At 36.5% G+C, this 19,077-nt stretch overlaps 1 protein-coding gene across 3 annotated transcripts; it reads right to left on the reverse strand.

The window, feature by feature from the left end:
• Positions 1-50: 50 nt before the first annotated feature.
• On the reverse strand, positions 51-17,846 carry LOC129438882 (protein NLRC3). 3 transcript variants are annotated; one of them, XM_073863217.1, is made up of 14 exons: positions 17,713-17,846; positions 16,939-16,996; positions 15,738-15,836; positions 14,846-14,935; positions 12,208-12,306; positions 8,269-8,328; positions 6,223-8,010; positions 4,439-4,612; positions 2,797-2,970; positions 2,173-2,346; positions 1,907-2,080; positions 1,415-1,588; positions 912-1,085; positions 51-831 (listed from the first exon to the last, which is right to left on the reverse strand). In XM_073863217.1, the coding sequence occupies exons 2-14, from the start codon at positions 16,983-16,985 to the stop codon at positions 651-653; spliced, it is 3,408 nt and encodes a 1,135-aa protein (XP_073719318.1). In that variant the 5' UTR covers positions 16,986-16,996; positions 17,713-17,846; the 3' UTR covers positions 51-650. The 3 variants fall into 3 exon arrangements, with proteins under 3 accessions (XP_073719318.1, XP_055053758.2, XP_073719319.1); XM_055197783.2 differs by having other exon boundaries at positions 8,269-8,370; XM_073863218.1 differs by lacking the exon at positions 8,269-8,328.
• Positions 17,847-19,077: the final 1,231 nt, after the last annotated feature.

Here is a 19,077-nt window from a genome sequence, read left to right on the forward strand (position 1 = left end):
ATAAAAAGGGTTTTTTTTATTTATTCATACAAATATACAATTTCATTAAACAGTTTTGATCACTGTTCATCAAAAACATGCCAATTGATTACTGATTACTATTTATCTCTTCTAACTTTGTTTTAAACAAGATGTGAAAAGCTGCAAAACTTTATCATATTTTGAGTAAGCTTTCTATATAATATATTATCTTGATTTCATGTGCATTATTAAAAAATATGGTCTACTACACAACAAGTTGCCTACAAAACTTTGTCACAACAGTAGCCTACACAGCAACAACAAAAAAGGTCATAAGTGTGACAATACAAAATAAGGAAATACTGTTTAGGTAAAACAACATAAGTGCACCATTAGTTGTGGCAGGAAAATAAAAACATAAACCGGTAAAATTAATGACATAAAAATTTCAATAGAACACAAAAAGTGCTTGCTGTAAGCCCTAACAAGGGTTAGTAGTGAAAAGAGGAGTTGATCATAGAAGAGATACTTTCATAGCCCATTCTCGTCTGATTTTGATAACATGGTATTAAAATAAAAAGTTTGTAATCCATGTTTTTTGATTTGGTTATTGCACAGTTTCACTGCAGTAGAACATATAAAGCTTTCATTTTTAAAATACTTTGTTTTCAAAAGTAATGGCCATGTGCCTAACACTTTAGTGTGTCCAGTTTAGAATTCGGATCCTCTTTCATATCCGACAACAGCTGCCCTCCTGTACGTCCAATATGGTTCATGTACAGATTCAGCTCTCTCAGGTGTGAAGGGTTTGATCTTAGAGCTGATACCAGAACAGCACAACCTTCATCTGTGATACCGCAAGATTCCAGACTGCAAAGAGAAGAGTGAAAGACACTTAACACTCAGAGACAGATTTCTATAGTCAGAGACATATTCTTATTGAGGCTTACCGTAGTATCTCCAGTTTACAGTTAGGATTTTCCAGTACAGAAGAGAGGTGTTTTATTCCTGGGATTCTCAGTACATTCTGAGACAGATCCAACTCTTTCAGGGGTGAGGGGTTTGATTTAAGTGTTGAAACCAGATCAGCATAAGCTTCATCTGTAATTTTGCAATCTCGTAACCTGCATATAAACAAATAAAAAAAACTTTATGTGATGATATGCTACTTTACATGCATCCTCTCTATGTTGCTGTAGCTCAATTTGTAGACCATAGTAATGCCAGGATCACTGGTTTGATCTCCAAGAGTGTTGTCCCAGACTTTTGCTGCCCTCTTTAACGTTGTGTTTTTGTATATAGTACATGTTTTCGTATAATGACAATGTGTAATGTGTAAGTGTCACTCTACGACTGTAAGTGTAAAAAATTAAGTCAAAACATCATTTGTTATATTGTGTACAGCTGTGTGTAACAGTATAATAAAAATGGCACGCTTTTGATATAAGCTTACCCTAAAACTTCTAATTTGCAGTTAGGATTCTCCATTGCAGCAAAGAGTGACTGCACTCCTAAATCACCAATTTTATTCCAACCTAGATTTATCTCTCTTAGGTTTAAGGGGTTTGATTTCAAAACTGAACCCAGAGCAGCACAACCTTCATCTGTGACACCACAATTCTCTAACCTGCAAGAACAACACACAGTATTCATTTCTGTCCCATGCTTGTGCACACACAAACAAAACCAATAATCCACAAGAAGCAGTGGTTTACAGTGAATTTACAGTAGAAGAGCTAAGGGGCATTGTTAGGCCTGATACATGGCAGAGTTCCTAAAACCCCCATACATAATATATTCACTTTAAACTACAGCTGGCACATAGCATTTTAAACATTATTTTAAATGGTTATTTCATATACCTGGCAAAGTTTCATAAAATAAACACATATTCAGAGACTGTAACTACCAGTTTTTATATTTTTTAACAATTGGGTAATCTTGCCTTAGCATCTCGAGTTTGCAATCACAATTCTCTAGATCTACAGACAGCCTTCTTACTCCTCTGTTTGTAAGGTTGTTTCCAGACAGATCCAGTTGTCTTAGATGTGAGATGGTTGATCTCAGAGCTGAAGCCAGAGCTGCACAACCTTCATGAGTGATGCCACAATTCATCAACCTACAGATAAATAAACCAAGACATGCTTATTTTTGAGACATTTATTGCTCTTAAAAACATTTCTTTCTCTCTCTCTGTGATGATGATCTTACAATAATGTCTCCAGTTTACAGTTAGGAGATTTCAGTGCATCAGAGAGCTGTTTTATTCCGGAATCTCCTAATTTATTTTTAGACAGATTCAGTTCTCTCAGGTGTGAGGGGTTTGATCTCAGAGCTGAAGCCAAAGCAGCACAACCTTCATCAGTTATGCCACAATTTCTTATCCTGTGGAGAAAAATGGCATGCTTTTTACATCTGCAGTGGAGGACACAACTTTATTTCTTTATCAAAGCAATGACCACAAACTCTGATATTTTTCACGCCTAGCTAGAGAAAAAAATATTTTTTTACTGTTTACAAAAACAACATGGTAATTTAATTTTTCAAATGTTAAATAATAAATAATGTAGATACACTGTAAAAAATGTTGGGTTATTTTCAACCGGACTGTTTCAACGCAAAATGGCGGGTTGTTTTAACCCATTGTATGGTGAAATATAAGCATTTTCTGGGTTATTTATTCCAGTGGCTGGGGTTGCCCCTTTTTGACCGAACGCTGCGTTTAAAATAACCCAGTTTGAACCATTTAAAATCATTTGAACCTAAATCTCAGTTGAATAATGTGCATTTGTGAGTTCACACTGTATGCGTAATTCTTAAGAGAAGTAATCTTACAGTAATCTTTCAAGTTTACAATGTGGATTCCTTAATTCAGCTGAAAGCAGGTTCACTCCATAGTTTGTTACTAAATTTCCAGAAAGATCCAATTCTTGGAGATGTGAGGGGTTTGATCTCAGAGCTGAAGCCAAAGCAGCAAAACCTTCATGAGTGATTCCACATCTGCTCAGCCTGAAAAACAATGTTTAAAAATCATTCAATGTTAGTTTTGCAAGAATGAAGTGCACCGGTGGTTCTACATGGATTTGCATCCTGAGTGAGCCTGATGGAAATAAATAATAACTGAACTTGTAACAGTTTTGTGTTTTGACAAACATTTTTATATGTAAAGCTAACATAACACACACCGTTTCTGCTTATCTGATGTTAATCTCTCCTATAGAGTATTGCATCCTTCATATCTCCAAAGAGTCATAGTTTTATCAGATTTATAAAAAATCAGCTGTACATTGTGAAAAGAGTGGAGCTTCTGGAGGCGTACCACGGGCGGAGCAAGTCATGAGCAAGCAACACACAGAAAACATTAGCCCACTATATCTGGATAACTTTTAAATCACTAAATGTTTGCGTCGTTTACATTATATGTACTTGCCAACAAAACACAGACATCTGATGCAGTTTTATCTACCGCGTACGACTCATGACCTGGTTGGGACCGCCCCATTTTAATCAAATCCGCTTTATTCCATAAAGACATGTGACATATTTAAAGTCCTGGATTTGGTAGTTTTTTCTCCACAGCATCTGAACTTTGCATATCTTACCTCCCTTAAGCTCACCATCTGTCCTTTCTGCTTCCCTTTCACTGCCTTGCACAAAACATTTCTGATGTCCATCTACAGAAGCCAGTAATGATCGAGTCAAAATAAGATTATAATTATTATTTAGAAACTTACTTTGAGTTAGCTTATAGAAACTAATCAGGTGGGGTCACCTGGACTTTTGAATGCGGTTGTGCGCGAATGAACGCAAAGACACTTGCATACATGGATTTGTGTGTGTACGCGTCAGTGCGACTGCTGTGTTACTTTTAAAAGCGTAAATTGGGTAACTATATTGCATATGGATCTGTTTTTGTTGCTATTATCTTTGTAAAGGAATACACTAGTTAACTGCTAAAATTTAAACTTGAGATTTACACCGGGGCACAAAAAATGTACACTGGGGCAAGTTCACACATAGGGCTTAATTCCGGGAATGTTATGGGAATGTTACTAGGTCCTCTTTTCGGGAGCGATCCCAGAACATTTACAGGACGTGTTTGCGTTCACACAGAAGCCTGTCTGACTATTTTAAGGGTATTTTCTGGGACCAAAGTGCCGTGTGAATGAGGTTTACACAACGGTAGTCAAAAAAAAAAAAAAAACTTTCAGAAACTTTTACGAACGAAACGGCACAGAAATACTCCTGAACCTTTGCCCATGTTTAGCATGAGGAATCCAACTCTTTAACTGTGTTATAAGCAAGACTGCATGAAATACAAGAATGCAAGAATGCATGACCCCCCCCCCTCCTTAATTTGCCTGTTATTATTGCAGATTATACTATAGGGTTATTGTAGATCATATGAATATTGTATATAAGAGTAAGGTAGTAAAACACAAGGCAAAAACCAAGATCAGGTGTGACAGATTCTTACCCCAGTATCTCCAGCTGACACTTATTATTTGCCAGTCCTGTACAGAGCTGCTTCAATCCTTCATCCTTTATATTGCTTTCTGTTAAAAACAGCTCTCTCATGCATGAAGTCTTTGAGTTGAGGACAGAAACCAAGGTGGCACAGCCTTTCTGCGAAAAGCTATGCCCACAAAGCCTGCAAGATAAAATTACTTTAAAGCTGACATAAGTTTTTGCCAATCTAATGTTAATCTTGCTTACATATAGAGTAGTATTTCATCTTTCATATGTCCAAAGAATCTTTCGTTTTGTCAGATTTATAAAAGAAAGAACAGCCTTTCCGATTTTTGCCGTAAAATGTCGAACACTTGAAGGCGTGCGGTGGGCGGAGCTGAAGAGTTACGAGTACGCGCAGCTTTGGATACTACTTTTGGATTTACAGCCGACACAGATGGAAATCAAACTTTAACTTTTTTTTTAAATAACCAGCATTATACATATGATCCAGAATCGGAAACTTAGTCAGTAATGGAAGAACAGGAACAATAGCAGCAATGATTTCACCAGGACGTCTCTATCAGGTAATTAATCCTTGCTTGTTTATCCGCTATTTTAATCAAAAAGCAACAAAATCCAGTTTTTAACTGCATTTGCCCGTTTTAAAAGGTGTAAATGTTGTAAATGCAGTACAAAGTGTTGTTGCTGGTGTTGTTTACATTACGCACGCATGCGCGATTGCAAACAAAACACGTGAGATTTTGATTTACTTACGCCTGTGGTTGTGACTCCTAAACGGGGTCTTTTAAAGTTTGGACCGCTCCTATAGTTGTAAAAAAGTGGAAAATCCGGCATCAAACTGAGCCTTGTTTGTAAAGCAGTCCTCTCCGAAATGCAGCCAGGGAACAAACAAACTCATTCGCAATTACGTTGCTCTCCGGGAAAAACGAACTGCATCCACTGTTGTCTTACGACAGGGAAAGCTAAATAAGGTTTTCTTCTCCTTACATCCAAAAACACACTTCTTTTGTCGAACTATCTTGCTAAAACAAAGTTGTCGCGTGTTGTGCAGTGATAGCCTACTGGTGACTACTCGACGGAGCAATGCTAATGCGCGTTCTCGCTCTCACTTGACGTGCAGGGCCAGCGTGCTTTTCTGGGGGTAAAGGCCCATAAAAGGAATATGGGGTCAATCAGTCGTAACGGATACCCCCATTTGAAAAAAACTTTCCGAAACTTATAGGAAAAAGGAGGCGTGAGTTTGGCTCAGAAATTCTCTGAGCTCAACTGCTTTTTGACACTTTGCTTATGTTTAGCATGAGGACTACGACTCTTAAACTGTGTTAATAAGTCAGAATGCATGAAATATCATTAAACTTCCTTAAAATGTACCAAATAATAGATGTTTCCATAATGGAACAAAACCCCACAAGTAATCAAAATCTTTTGAGAGTAGCAACATGTAAATATAAACTATATAAAATGGTCCAGAATGTTGACTCTGAGGTATCGGTTTTCTTTATATTGGGACTGCCAATTTAGTCAATTTAGTGATTTAAATAATATAGAAAAAAATAACTATATACTGACCAAAAATTATTGTCTCTATTGTTTATTATGGTTTCAGTGTCAATAGTATCATCTGCCACCATCATGGAGCATCTATATTTGGAGGATTTTTCCAACAAATATACATCAAATTTAAAGGAAATTATATTTTAAGGAAGTAAACGATATGGCAATTCATGAATCAATTGACAGCTTTAATTTATATCCACTGTAACAACAGTTGCAGCTATCATAACATACCTTGTTGTTCTCGATGCTTCAATCACTGGCTGCAGCCTTTGAAGAGCTTCATTTGCTGAGATGTTTTTCTTTACATATTTGTCTAAATCGAACAAATCTAGGTCTCGACCTGAGGTCAGCAATATGAAAACCACTGCTGACCACTGTGAGGGTGAAAGTGTTTTATTTAATTTTGAGTCTGATTTAAGATAATCCTGGATATCCTCCACTAGATAATGATCATTCAATTCATTCAGGCAGTGGAAGAGATTGATTGATTTCTCAGTAGAAGGATTTTCGTCAATCTTCATCTTGATCATCTCGGCTATTCTCTTTTTGCTGTAGGAGAGTTTTTCTGGCTGTGTGAAAAGGTTTTGCAAGAGAATCTGATTGGACTCCAGTGAGAAGCCCACAAAGAAGCGAAGAAAAAGGTCCAAATGTCCATTGACACTGTGCAGAGCTTTTCTCAGCACTGTCTGATGCAAAGCAAATATTGAATTACGTGAACCATGCGTGCAAGCCAAAACGTTGGGTAAAACCTTAGGCTGGTCAAATACATTTATATGTTTATTCATAAAAGAGAGGTACACATACAGAGCCGCAAGATGTTCTTGAACACTCAGATGGACAAAGCAGTAAGCCTTCCCTTGAAACAATCCTGATTCTTCTCTAAAGATCTGAGTGCACAATCCAGAGAACACCGATGCTTCTTGCACATCAATGTCACACTGTCTGAGATCTTCCTCGTAGAAGATCAGATTGCCTTTCTGAAGCTGCTGAAAAGCCAGTTTCCCAAGTTTGAGAATCATCACCTCATCGCTAACCTTCCTCTCATAGTCTTTCTCATTTTTTATGTTTATCTGAATGATGAGGAAGTGTGTGTACATTTGAGTGAGAGTTTTGGGGATCTCTTCTCTCTCTGCTTCTTTCAACATTTTGTCTAGAACAGTGACTGAAATCCAGCAGAACACTGGGATGTGACACATGATGTAGAGACTCCTGGAGGACTTCAGATGCGAGACGATTTTGTCGGCCAGACCCTCATCACTGATTCTCTTCCTGAAGTATTCCTCCTTCTGTGGATCACTGAAGCCTCGTACCTCTGTGACTCGATCAAAACACTCAGACGGGATGAGATCAGCTGCTGATGGTCTGGAGGTGATCCAGATGAGAGCAGAGGGAAGCAGATTTCCCTTGATTAGATTTGTCACCAGCACATCCACTGACGCCAATTCATTTACATCACACAACCTCACGCTGTTGTCAAAATCCAGAAGGAGGCGACATTCATCCAAACCATCCAAGATCAAAAGGATTTTACTTTTATTTTGAGATATTTCTAATTGTTCTATATGTGTGAATAATTGTAGAAGATCTATAAGACTGACTTTTTGGTCCTTCATCAGATTAAGCTCTCTGAAAGGCAGTGGAAATATGAGATTAATATCTTGATTTGCTTTCCCTTCAGCCCAGTCCAGAATGAACTTCTGAACACAAACTGTTTTTCCAATGCCAGCGACTCCTTTTGTCAGCACAGTTCTGATGGGATTGTCTTGTCCAAGTAGAGGCTTTAAAATATCATTGCATTTGATTGGTTTGTCTTTTGTTGATGCTCTCCTCAATGCTGCTTCAATCTGTCTCACCTCATGCTCATTATTGATCTCCCCACACCAACCTTCTGTGATGTAGACCTCAGTGTAGATCTCATTGAGAGGTATGAGGCCAATGTTTTTTATTGTTCCTTCATGCAAACACTGACATTTGTTCCGTAGATGTGATCTGAGTGTTTCTTTTGTGGACAAGTCAGTTCTGGAATATAAAAGATTAAAAATTAAAATTGTCATTTTTCAAATAAATCATTTTTAGCAAGTACAATTTTTTTATTTATTTTATGATGTTATAATGCTTTTGACATTGTTTTATATGTTGCATTTGTGCTAACTACTGCGTAAATAAAAATACACAAACTCATGTGTAAACCAAATGTTTGATTTCTGTTGTTAAGCAGTCGTTTATATCACACTGTTAGTAGACACTGTTACTAGCAGACTTTTGACTCTCGTTTACCTGGATTCTTTAAATTCCACTAAATGATCCATGGACTGATTGCTGTTTTGCAACTCAGGACTGGAATAAAGACAATCTGATTTATGTTGCTGAAGTATGCTGCTGTAAAATACAATCATTAAAGCATTAATTTGGTGGTATTTGTCCTTTTGATCTGTTTAAATTTGTCCTTTTGATCACACTACGACTGTTATGATATCAGACTTTCACTGCAGTTAGTGGACTTATAATAATAATATTATGGCGTCACCGATATTTATTGTATGTAAAGGAGTGGCAGATCGAGAGTTTGTAACCACTGTGGATCTCGAGGCAAAATTTTTAATGGGTGCTGAAATATATCGTCGCTGTCCGATGAAACTCACGTATGTTCATTTTGCCGATTTTTAAATTTTTCGACAGATTGAATGTCCAGGTTCATTTCCATATACAGTATGCGTCACATACCTAATTAGCCAATGAAAACTTGTGAAATCATGTCATCTGATTTTCACATACCCGTTTGGTGTCAAAGCTGTCAATCACGCCTCATATCTTCCGCCTGTGAAGCATCTCGCCGGTCTCGTAAAGTTTCATCGAACCTCAGCACTGGATATAGCCGAATAAACATGACAATGACTTTCCTTCGAGGTAAACGTTTCCCCCGGACGCCAGACTAACATCTAGGAGTTACTTAATTACGGTAGGACTGTGCAAAGAAAGTATCTGTCTAGCATTGTTGTTATTTACGCTGGGGATTTCCACACCACTTTTTGAAAGCATTTGGTTAAAATGTTCTGAAAAATCAAGCGATGCTTAAGACTGGTTTTGTGGTCTAGTGTCACATATGTTGTGTTGTATGCTTATGGTGTGTTTTCTTGTACATATGTAATGAAATTCATTGTAATCATTTATTAAACGCGCTGCTGTTTTCTACGGTATGGTGCTTTGGCATTGTTCGGTTGAGCTGGTGTTGCAGGGACTGTTACATGTGTGATGTGTGCATTCGACATTGTTGAGGGTTTATAAATTTATGCTGAGTATTTTCTTGTTGTTGACTGGCCTACGCTATGCCCATTTTTGATGCGCGTTATTCAATATTTTTCCCGTCCTGCAGTAATGTTTTTATAAGATCTTTTGTCCCCACCACTTTTCAACACAAACTGACGCCCCTGTTGTGTAGCATTACCATGTCAGTGTATTGATTCATTGTCCCTTAATGGTTTGCAAGAGACATTTAATACACTTATAATTAATATTAAATAAAGTAAGCGTATTTAACCAAGACGTAGGCTATTTAATAAACTGAGCGTATTCATCTGTCAATACGAAACGCGACTTTGGCCATTCTAATTAATGATCGGAAGAACGCGTATCGATCAAAGTTACTGTAAAATATGCACGCATGTCCATTTAAACTCAATTTTGGTCAAATGTGGATTATATCATGACACTGGCAAGAATATGGTTACATGTAAATATGCCGTAATTTCCGTGGCATAGTCACGGAATTTTGTGCTCATTTTTCCGTGGCATTCTCACGGATCTCCGCATTTTTCCGTGGCCTTGCTACGGACTGTCTTTTTCCGTGGCATTCTCACGGATTGGTTACTCAACTGTTTTGTCCTATTTTCTTACCATTTTCGCTTAGGTTTAGGGTTAGATTTACATGAAATGACATCCCTACCCAAACCTAACTCTAACCCCAACGCCAGGCAACAATTGTTTAAAGTTTAGAAAATATAAAAGGATAAATCAGAAAAAATAGTATAAACCAATATTTAAAGTGACATACTAACGCAAACACCAAATCTAACCCTAAACCGAAGCGAAAATGGTTTGAAAATAGGAAAAAGCAGTTGAGCACCCAATCCGTGAGAATGCCACGGAAAAAGACAGTCCGTAGCAGGGCCACGGAAAAATGCGGAGATCCGTGAGAATGCCACGGAAAAATGAGCACAAAATTCCGTGACTATCCCACGGAACTTTGTGAGATCATGTTGAAGTATGACAACGCTACATTCAACTGCTTTTGATATACGGTGTTTTTTTCACTTTCTGAAAAGTTACCATTTTGGACATACGTGAGTTTCATCAGGCAGAGACGATATACAATATTAACATAGTATGCCTTTTGATAACCATGGTTTTGATAGTACGGTTATTGACAATGCCGGTATATTGGGACATCCCTATTTACACATCTATGTTCATCCTCACCACTACTATATGGGCACTTAAAAGTAAATTAAACAGTGTAAAAATACAAAAAATATGAGCCCAGGGGCCCTATTTTAACGATCTGAAACGCAAGTGACTTTGTGGGCGGATCTTGGGCGCTGTTGCTATTTTTCCGGCGGGAGAAATAACTCTTGCGCCAGGCGCAAATCAATAAGAGGTTGGTCTGAAGTAGGTTCATTATTCATAGGTGGGGTTTGGGCGTAACGTCAAATAAACCAATCAGAACGTCATCCAACATTCCCTTTAAACGCAAGTGCGCAAGTTCCATGGCGGGTTACTATTATTATGACGGTTTTACCAGGCGCACGCCAGGAGCGGTTCACAGCCGAGGAGACCCACGTTCTTGTAAGAGCAGTCAAAGACAGAGAAGTTGTTTTGTATGGGGATGGGAGAAACCCGCCCAAATCAGCGTCGGTTAAACAGGCGTGAGAGGAAATAGCCACAATTGTCTCATCAGCTGGCATCCCCAGGACATTGCGCCGCAAGTGCTACAATGATGTCAGGAGACGGGGAATCCCAAGCTTGCCAGCATAAATCGGGGACGCCGTGTAACGGGAGGTGGATCTGCCTTTACACAGGACCTGACGCCAGCAAAGGACATCGCTGCGTCCACCCTCACCGCTGAAAGCCAAACGCAAGCAGTCCAACCCCAAAGTACACTTACAAATCAAGTTCACATACATTAAGGTTTCTTATGAAAACATTTGGTAACACTTTAGTATGGGGAACACTTATTAATTATGACTTTTGCCTCAGTAAACTCCCAATTTACAGCTAATTAATAGCTAATAAGGTAGTTGTTGTAGACGTTAGGTTTAGGTATTGGATTGGGTTAAGGGATGTAAAATATGGTCATGCAGAACAAGCCATTAATATGTCCTTTATAAGCGCTAATAAACAGCTCATATGTAAGCTAATAGACACTAGTTAAAAGTGAGAATTGTTTCCTATACTAAAGTTTTACCGTTATTTGCATGATAATTTTTTAACGCAGCCACACAATAAATAAAAACTATTACCACAATGCTCACCACAATGATTTCCCTTATCTCATGTGTTAATATTTTTTATTGTAACAATTTATGATTTGCAAAAATAACTGTTGCATCTGTGTAGATTAGATAAGCAAAGTGTGTGCGCGTTGTGCATTATCGTCAAGCATGCGCCCTTAAAATAGCATAATGAACCACGCTCAATGCGCCACTGCCTTAGACTAGTTTTTTTTGGTCAGTGGCGCAATTGTTTTTTGAAACTGCAAAATAGCATCAGGGATGGTTTGCGCCAGAACACACCTCCTTTTTTACGGTGAACCGCCCAGGGAGCGCAAGTGCATTCCCTAGTTTGCCGACGTACGTCTGTGGAGGGAAAACCCCGCCGTGCGCCGGTGCAAAATACGAATGATACATGCGTCACTGAAAAAGTCAAATGCGCTGGGTGCAAGATAGGGCCCCAGGAGTTTTAAGCACACTTCTAGAATAATAAGGATGTGAGGATTTGCAGAGAAAATCTTATCATCTAGAATCTAGTCAGCACATGAAACCAGTCATGCCACATAGTTGTTTATCAACCTCATGTACTGTGTGCAAACATTTTTAACAACACTATCTGTCTCTCTCTCTCTCTCTCTTTCTGCTTCATCTGTTTTGCATGACACAACATAAAACTAATGACTAAAAGTGACAGAAATGGGGGTTTGGTTATGTTTATACTGTAATCTACCTGGATCCTTTCAAATCCCTTGGATGATTCATTGACTGATTGCTCTTCATGGACTCATGGCTGGGACACGGAGAAGCTGATCTCCCTTGCGGCACTGAGCTACAATAAAACAGAGACAATAATTGATCATTTAATGAAGCTTTAATATGAGCATGAGAACACAGTACTACTGTATGTGAATCTGTTCAATAAACCAAGATCTAAATAAAACATATTTTCTCTTTTTTGAAAGCCTTTGGGGTGGTCTCCCAGAGAGCACCCTAAAATCTGCTGGGTTATTTTTACCCCAATGCTAGGTAAATATTGGACAGAACATGTGCTGGGTTAATAAATACTGTAAAGTTGGGTTGTTTCAATGCAGTGTTGGGTTGTTCAACCAATGGTTGGGTTAAAAACAACCCAGCATAGGTTTGTTTATAACCCAACGTGTTCTGTCCAATATTTACCGAGCATAACCCAGCAGTATTTAGAGCAGGGGTCGGCAAGTAACTTTGGCCGCGGGCCAATATTTTTTTTAGCCAGTAGATGGCGGGCCAACTGTTGTTGGCACACTTACGTCTTATTTTGAATTAGCCAAGTATAGGCTATCTGATCTTTTGTCAAGAAACATTGTCTTTATTTCCTATTTAAAAGACGAAAGACGGCATTAAAAATTGCTAAAAACATGGTAATGGGTCTGTGTATCATTCGTTCAATCGTTTTTTTTTTCAAATTAAAAACAAAAATGAAAAAATTAACCACCACGGGTTTTCTGATTGTGTGCTCAGATAAAAAAATTAATTACTGGATTAGACTTTTTTTTTTAACTCCTTTATAGGCATAATATATCAATGAAATCATTTTAAACAGATCAAGTACTATAGTGGTAATATTACAGGCATTTATGCTCTCATGAAATACTCTTACAGTCCGACTTTTGAACTATTCCTTTTTTTATTAATATTTATCCGGGACACACACATACACACCTAAGGTTTAAGGAGGTCTCCGCTGGACTGTTTTTTGTCCAGCTCCGACAAGGTTCTATTCATAGATTCATTTGTGTTCACCCGCTTTATTTCCCAACCTGACGGGTCCGCAAAACTTAACGTCACGTTTCGTTTCCAGAATCTCACATTCAAATGTCTCTAACGAAAAGAGACAGATAATTTTAAATGTTATACAAAAATTGTGTTCGTGCCAATAGAAATATTATTTTAACATTGTATTCATTGTATTTATAATGAAATATAAATAATAAATTAAATAGGACAAAGCCTCTCACTCAAATGTCTCACCATCATAAACCGAGTTGGTTGCGGAGTTGCTGTTCAAATTGCTGAACATCCTCCTTTGCCAAATTTATAACGTTTTAAACGGAGGTAAAGATCAAAGAACTATGCGTTAGGAAAATTAATAATGGCTTTATTTTAATAGACATGTAAAACCATATTTTGGTGGATTACTTTCATTTTTTTAACGAATTTACCTGCCCATTTAGTCTTAATAATTAACGGTAAACGAACTTGACTTGCTGTTTTCGAAGGCAGGTCGAACCTTAGGTCGGGCGCTCGAGCCCCAAGTTCAAGTAGCAGAAAACAACAGTATTCCTTTCAAATCTACTTTAAAAGTGTATTAGTTAAAATATTATTGCAGTAAAAGAGTTTATTTTTATCATATTTTGTAGTGGTTTCTAAAAGCCAGCAATTACTTTTCAGTAATTTGCAATGTCACGGAGTTTAACGTCTTCACGCGTGATGAATTGACATGATTTACGAGGTAAATTTGCAAATGATTCATGAAGTCATACCTCTGCAATTATTTGATCGATTGTGTTTTAGAAGTATGCTCAAACTCTAATGACAGTTATGATCGCGGATGCGCTGGTAGAGAAAGAGAACGAGAAAAAGCGGCCCGTTAAGATAGCTATTATACGCATTTTTTTCAGGACAATCTTGCTATTTGTCAGTGTAGCAATAAATAATAATAATAATAATAATAATAATAATATACGCGAATAAATAATAATGAAAAAAGTTCAAAAGTCGGACTGTAAGCGAATGAGACTTACAGGAAAGCATGGTTGCTATTCAAACCCTTATTAAAACCCTTATTAAAATGTAATCTGTTAGTACCTGATCTGTTTAAATTTATTTCATTGGTATATGTCTGCTTAGGTGTTCAATTAAAATTTGTCCGAACCCGTTTTCATTCATTTTTTTATTTTTGATCTGAGCGCACAGAAAACGAGTCGTTTGATTTTAGTTCAGGAAATAAATAATAGAAAAACAAGTCGTTTTTCTTTATTTTCTTTTTGGTTTTGATTTGAAAAAACGAATGAAGGAATGATACACGGGGACATTTTTGTAAACTGTTATTGTAAAATAAAAAAGTCTGATTAAAAAAAAATTAAAAAACGGACTTCTAATTAATCCAGCGGGCCAGAAAATATTGCTGGCGGGCCACTTTTGGCCCGCGGGCCGCCAGTTGCCGACCCCTGGTTTAGAGTGAGGATAGATTAAGCCAGGAGTCAGGACTAGGCCTTAGTTATATTAGGACATTTAAGTAGTTTTCATAAACATAATCTGCGCTTCATGTAGACAATTAAGCAATCATTTAGTAGACATGTTAGCCATAGAGACTAATGGTCATCTTTTACCTGGACTCTTTAAATTCCACTAAATGATCCATGGACTGATTGCTTTTCTTGAATTCATTTAGAAAGTCTGATCCACCAGGCTGAAGTAAGCTGTAGTAAAACACAGTAAAATAAGTCATTAAAATGTAAGTCACTTAATATGAACTTCAGTAACAAAATACTTAAAAAGCAGTAAGTTTTATATCCAATCACATTAATGATGCTAACAAATAAATCAATGCCACAGGAATTTAGAGATATTCCTGCAGTTGTGGTCTTGACTGGTCTCTAAGTCCAAGACCAAGATTAGGTAGACCAAATGTGGTACAGGCCAAACCAAGATCATTATAATGAGTATAAACTTTAAATATTTTCAAGACACCTAACTACACTGAACTATCAGAATAAAGGTTTTAGACACAGTGTCAGTTTGAAAAAATGTCTTATCACATTTGTTGTCTGTCTACTAAATCTACACAATACTGTAAAAAACGCTGGGTTATTTTCAGCCCAGTGTTGGGTCAAAAAGGTACAAACCCAGCTGCTGGGTTTAATTAACTGTTTATATTCGACCCAATGTTGGTTAAAACAACCCAGCATTTTGGGTTAAAAAAACAACAACAATAAAATACAACCCAACATGTTGGGTTCGTCCCTTTTTGACCCAACGTTTGGTTGAAAACCCAGAATTTTGAAAATAAAAAGCGTGAAATTTGACTTACAGTATAATAATATTAAAATCAACAAGCTGTGGTTATGATCCTTCCCTTACAGTATTACCTTTCATGAAAATTTTTGTTTATCAACCTCTGTATGTCCAAACATGATCTGTTTCTCTATCTTTCAACCCTGCTGCTTGACACATAAAACAAATGCCAGCAAAGTAAAATGAATTATTATGTTCATCTTTTACCTGGATCCTTTAAAGTCACGTGGATGATTCATTGACTGATCGCTCTTTATCGACTCATGGCTGGGACTTGGAGAAGCAGGTGTTTCCTGATTCTTTGAGCTACAGTAAAAACATTACAACATTCATTCATTCTTACTGTTTTACACAATGTTATGTTAAAAGGCTTAATCTGTCAGAAACTAAAGTGAAGCTTAGAGTCGATAGATTTATGAAGTAATCAGTAAAAACTTCGTTTGTAGTTTTACTAGAAAACCATGACAGATATCGTATACTTTCCTTTCAAATCAAATTTTATTTCTCACATACCAACCCAATATCACGAAATTACGTGACTATATCACGTATGGACCAACGTGAAAATGTCACGTTTTGCCATGTTTGAGCGTGAGCATGTTACACTTTTCTGTTTGTGTCACTGTGGTTACTCAACTTTTTTGTCCTACTTTCTTACCATTGTCGCTTCGGTTTAGGGTTAGATTTACATAAAATGACATCCCTACCCAAACCCAACTCTAACCCCAACGTCAGGCGACAATTGGTTAAAGTTTAGAAAATATAAAAGAATAAGTCTTGTATCTTTTTTTTATAAACCAATACTTAAAGTGACAAATACTTAAAGTGACATATAACGCACGCACCAAATCTAACCCTAAACCGGAGCGACAATGGTTTGAAAATAGGACAAAAAAGTTGAGTAACCAATACGTGACAGTGACACAAACAGAAAAGCGTGACATGCTCACGCTCAAACGCGGCAAAACGTGACATTTTCACGTTGGTCAATACGTGATATAGGGTTGCACATACATACAAAGTTAGACATGCAGTGAAATGCTTTTTTAGAACTGTCCGGTATTCAAGCATAAAAGGAAAAAAAGGAATGCAATTTGAGATAAAAGTAAAATAAAACCAAAAGGACGTAGAAAAATAAAATATAAACTATATACTATATAAACTATATAAGAACTATTTAAACTATGAAAATGTTATGTGAAAAATAGTGTATATACATAAAGGGGTTTTATGATTGTCTTTAAAGTGCAGTATGGTGTGTATAAAGTGGCACTGAGCTGTGCAAGTCCAGAGTTTTAAAGTGACAGTCCAAAGTTAAAGTGTCATAGTGTAAAAAAGAAGGTATTCCAGTACTAGATCAATACTTATACAAACTTCTGTAACAATACTTATTGTTTATAACACTTACCTGTGGACTTGAACAACGGAGCAATCTCTCACAAGTTCATCAGCCATACCTGCCGAATCTAAAAACAACAGAATAAAAAGTTCCTGTTTGTGTTATGAAAAAGTGAAACAAACTACTCTTCTATTCTTGTACTCACTTGTAATGGTATGTGTCCTAACTGGTTTTTGTTTAAAGGTGAAAAATCAAAATGACACACTTCTAAAAGCACAGTGATTCATACTGGTATGACTTTACAATTTGGTCTTTAGTTTTATGTGATGTTAAATCTGTGAATTGACAATTGAACAATTGAACATGAACACAGATAAAATACAGGAAATCTTGTGTTTTTTTTTTCTCAAAAATTAAATCTAAAATAAAACTAAACTAGTTTTACTCTTAAAAGCCTTGTTTCTGTGTGTCCGTAAACAACAGATGGTAAATATATACACAGGAAGATGAAATACAAGACTAACATTTGACATTTAAAGCTGCTAATCATAACAAAAAACAATTAAAACACATTTCTTCCAAAAATACTTAACAGATATTGACCTCATTTCTATCTTTTGAAATGTGCTATACAAATACACTCTTTTTTTCTCAACAGGTATTGTTTCAGGCTAGTGAAAACTTGTATCTTGACAAGCACCTTTTGTACTATTGCCTTCCTACATATCGGTTTAAACTTTCCAAGTTGCTTTGGATAAAAGCATCTGCTAAAGGCCTAAATATAAATGTAAATATTTTACATTGAAAAACGTTGATAACATAAACAATTTTGTTTATACTTACTTTGTCTTGTTTAAGCTCCCTCTATTGTTAAACAGACCCAATCTAGAGGATGTCAGCTCTAATTAATTTCTGCCGTTTCTTATGTTTCTTCTCATTCTGTCTAAACACTGTTTATGGACTGATAGTGAGAAAAGTCCAGCCCCATCACAAAAGCAAGCACTCCAAAGTTTTACTTTCGCTTGCGTAGACACATCAGAGCCTTTTCAACGGAAGCATTTTTTATAATGTAAAATCGTGAATTGGACCATAGGTGCTCTTTAAAGAGAGAATATTTAAGTTGAAAAAACTTTGTAACACCTAAAATATGTTTTTAAAGTTAACTTTTTCTTTTTACAGTGTATAAATCCATGCGTATCTGGCACCCAGTCAAAGGTTTTAGGGAGTAGAATCAAGACGTGTAAAAATGACTCCACTTTAGGACTTTTGTTTTTTTAGAATAAATAAAAAAATAAAAAGAGTTGTGTTCAACTAGATGTTTGTTTATGTTGTAACAACAATACATTTGACAAGCCATAAAATATTACATTCTGTAATATTTGTCGCCCTCTGTTGGAAGACAATCTCAAAAATGGAAAGAAATTCAGCCCAGGAAACATTTCACAACAGAAACGTATCACTTGTGTACAATTAAAAACATTGTGAATATTAAAGTATTTAAGACATTAAATAAAGACATTAAGTCTTTGTCTCTGATGTGTTTTAAAATTTATTCACTTAATGGTCTGTGGCTAAACTGAACTCTGGAACAAAATTACCTTGTCGAAAATAAAAATGTTTTGGTTTCCTGAAGATCAGGAGAGACAGCGATGGATCAGTGGGAGGTTATGGCAGCCGATCTGTAGTTAACATATAGTACACATTTTAAACAGTAATGTTAGCTAAGTGTAGTTTTTGATACTCTTTAGCTATAATTTAAGCGAATTAGAGACATTTTGCTTGTTATCAGAGATACACTACAAAAGTACTCTGTTGTTATTGATCCTTTGTGGAAGTTTACTGGAAAGTAACATTTGTTCCACAAAAGCCATTTGTTTATGTTGTTACTACTGAAACCATCCATAAATCCTTAATAATTGCAAGCTAACTCAGTGGTAGAACATTGTGTTAACAATGCAAAAGGTGGGTTATAACCCAGTGAAAACACATACTGATGAAAAATGTATCCCACTGTAAGTTGCTTTGGATAAAAGTATCTGCTAAATGTTAATTTTAACCATAATAACATTATAAATTATGAAAAAAATATTATTTACAACTTGAGCACATAAACAAGGCTCTTTGTGCACAAGCAAGCATAATAGTAAACATTTCAAATGCCACAAACCTTATTCAGAGATTAAATATACTGTGCAATCATCTCTCTTA

This window comes from Misgurnus anguillicaudatus, chromosome 24 (genome assembly GCF_027580225.2).
Source record: "Misgurnus anguillicaudatus chromosome 24, ASM2758022v2, whole genome shotgun sequence".
NCBI classification, from domain to species: Eukaryota; Metazoa; Chordata; class Actinopteri; order Cypriniformes; family Cobitidae; genus Misgurnus; species Misgurnus anguillicaudatus.